Here is a 2435-nt window from a genome sequence, read left to right as displayed (position 1 = left end):
TCTGCTTTGCACAGAATTCCCATGTAGCATTGTACGGTCTGCATGAGCAGGGGGTGATGGTGTGTGCTTTGTACTGTGTGCCTACAGAGTTCTTTTTTTTTTTTTTTTTTTTTTTTACTGTAATGGAAATGGGTTTAGGATAAGCATAGTCAAAGCTCCACAGTGTATCCTTGAGCTCTCCATGACTCCCAGTTACACACTGGAGAGAGTTAAATGAATCTTAAAGTGTTCACTGATTACTATTAAATATCATTATAAAACAAATTCTTTGGGTGGGGGCACAAATGTTAATATGTACAAGAAAAATCTTAGACTTGAAAATATCTTTAAAATGAAAATAACTTGTTTTTTTCAGCTGACTGTATTCACAACCTTGATGGATGTTACCAAAGATCAATTTGAAAGTCACCTTCGAGATTGCCCAGACCCTTGTATAGGCTGGTGAGCACACGTCGGCCAGCCTGGAGGACATACTGAGACCTGAAGATGTGTTGTGCAGCGAGCGTGCCTGGTCTCCTTCCATAGGCTAAGGCTCAAAGCCTCTTGTCTTTAGTCAGGACTGTCCTCATCATGTTATGTTGTTTACAGGCTGTTTTTATTGTTTGTTCTGACCCTCATCATCATGTCGACTCACAGGTAAACTCTTTAAGGGACACCACGTAGAAATTGCCAGTTCATTTCACTTTGCCACTGCGGAAAGGGTAACTGTGACCTCTATGGAACCCATCAAACTTCTCTGATGGTGTTTGATTCAGCGCCCTGTGTGATTAATGTAACTTTTACATTTTCTTTTTTAATATACATACTTATGTTTCTCTGTACACCAGTAGTTTTCCTTTTCCTGGTTCTCTCTTAGAACCAACATGTCATTCACCTTTGCTGTTGGTGACAGCAGTGCAATGTCCCTATGCTTGGCTGGAGTTTCTCAGATGGACATTTGATACTTATTTTAATGGGCAATCAATAGACATCTGACTCTGGAAACAGTGTTTTGGAGGATTATAAAATAACTATTATACAAACAGTATTTTTTTTAAAAAAGAATAAGTGTTCTTTTTTTCCTAGTTATTCTGCCTGCCAGTAACCCCAGGAAGATTCTAGCTTCAAAAACTTGAGATCAAGAACTTACCACAAACTCATTATTTTAAATTCTTATATGTATAATCAATGTAATGTTTTTTCCTTCTAATCATATTTTTTTAGATTTTCATACAATACAGTATTAATATTTTTCAGAAATCAATGTATTTATGAAAACTGCAAACAGAGCTTGTTCATCTTTCTAACCTTCACAATTGACAGTGAAGCAGAATGTACAGCGTGGCAGACTGTATCCATTTAGTTTTGTACAGTCTGCGGTGTCGTGATGCTCAATAAACAATCACTGTCAGATATGTCAGCAGTCATGCATGCTGACTGGGTGTGTGCCTGTGTTGGTTTGAGGGTGGGGGTTATTATCAAGAGATACAAGCTGAGCATAATACCTAGATTAAACAACAAGAGTTATGCAAGCAGGTTACTAAACATATGACTTAAATGGTCACAATCTGCCATGACTAATACTTACCTCCTAACCCAGTAGTGTCAACCCAGTTTGCAGGTATGCAAAAGCAGCTCCCCCCTCACCCCCCAGACTGTACCCAGGGACTTCTGCAGGGCCAGTATCACAAGATTGTTTTAGGGAAGGAATAGAAAGTCCTGGGAGATTTTGTATTGACATAGGATACTAAGGTGGGCAAGGTAGTACATAAGTACAATCAGAATTTGACAGGTGTCAGTAGAAGAATCAGAAGTTCAGGGCCAGCCTGGGATACATGGCATAGTTTTCAAAACCAAAATAATAAAAATAGAATAAGATTCAATCAATTAAAAAAATAACTTGCAATTTTGAGCCTCTCCTAGGAATGACATGAGGTAGAACTGATCCATTTGATGGTCTGCAGTAGGCCCAGACAGCATCTGACATGCTGACTGCTACACACTGCTTACTTAGCAGTCCTTCAATGATGTGAACTAACCAGCATTAAGACTTTAGCCTTGTTTAGAGGTGAAGCAGTTTGTAGACAGTGTATCTAATCCCAATTTATTTATACAGGTGCTTTGATACAGCTGCTTGCATACAACCACATAAACTAAAAAGTCATGGCCAGGGAGTTCTTAGCTAAAATGTTGACAGTCATTTCCTCTGGTTAATGGTCAGGGATATTAAGACTCAGATCGGATCCAAAACATAAAAAAAAATTAAATAAATAAAATAAATTACCTTGAAGTCAGCCTGGTCTACAAAGTGAGTTCCAGGACAGCCAGGGCTACACAGAGAAACCCTGTCTCGAAAAACCAAAAATAAATAAATAAATAAATAAATAAATAACCTTCTTAATATTTTGGTTTTGTTTTGAAACCTTAGCTGGCCTCAAACTTGTGATCCTCCTGCT

The 2435-nt window shown here is 38.2% G+C and overlaps 1 protein-coding gene across 1 annotated transcript in view; it reads left to right on the top strand.

Moving 5' to 3' along the window:
* Asah1 (N-acylsphingosine amidohydrolase 1) overlaps nt 1–1410 on the top strand; it is a 32908-nt gene extending 31498 nt beyond the window's left edge. Inside the window, exon 14 of the mRNA XM_021218830.2 lies at nt 356–1410. Within this exon, the coding sequence (XP_021074489.1) occupies nt 356–445 (90 nt within the window). The 3' untranslated portion in view covers nt 446–1410. The remainder of the gene's footprint in view (nt 1–355) is intronic.
* The last annotated feature ends 1025 nt before the right edge of the window (nt 1411–2435 follow it).

The sequence above is a fragment of the Mus pahari genome, chromosome 19, assembly GCF_900095145.1.
Source record: "Mus pahari chromosome 19, PAHARI_EIJ_v1.1, whole genome shotgun sequence".
In the NCBI taxonomy this organism is placed as follows: domain Eukaryota; kingdom Metazoa; phylum Chordata; class Mammalia; order Rodentia; family Muridae; genus Mus; species Mus pahari.
The sequence above is the reverse complement of the archived record's forward strand: the minus strand, read 5'-3'. Positions and strand labels throughout refer to the sequence as shown.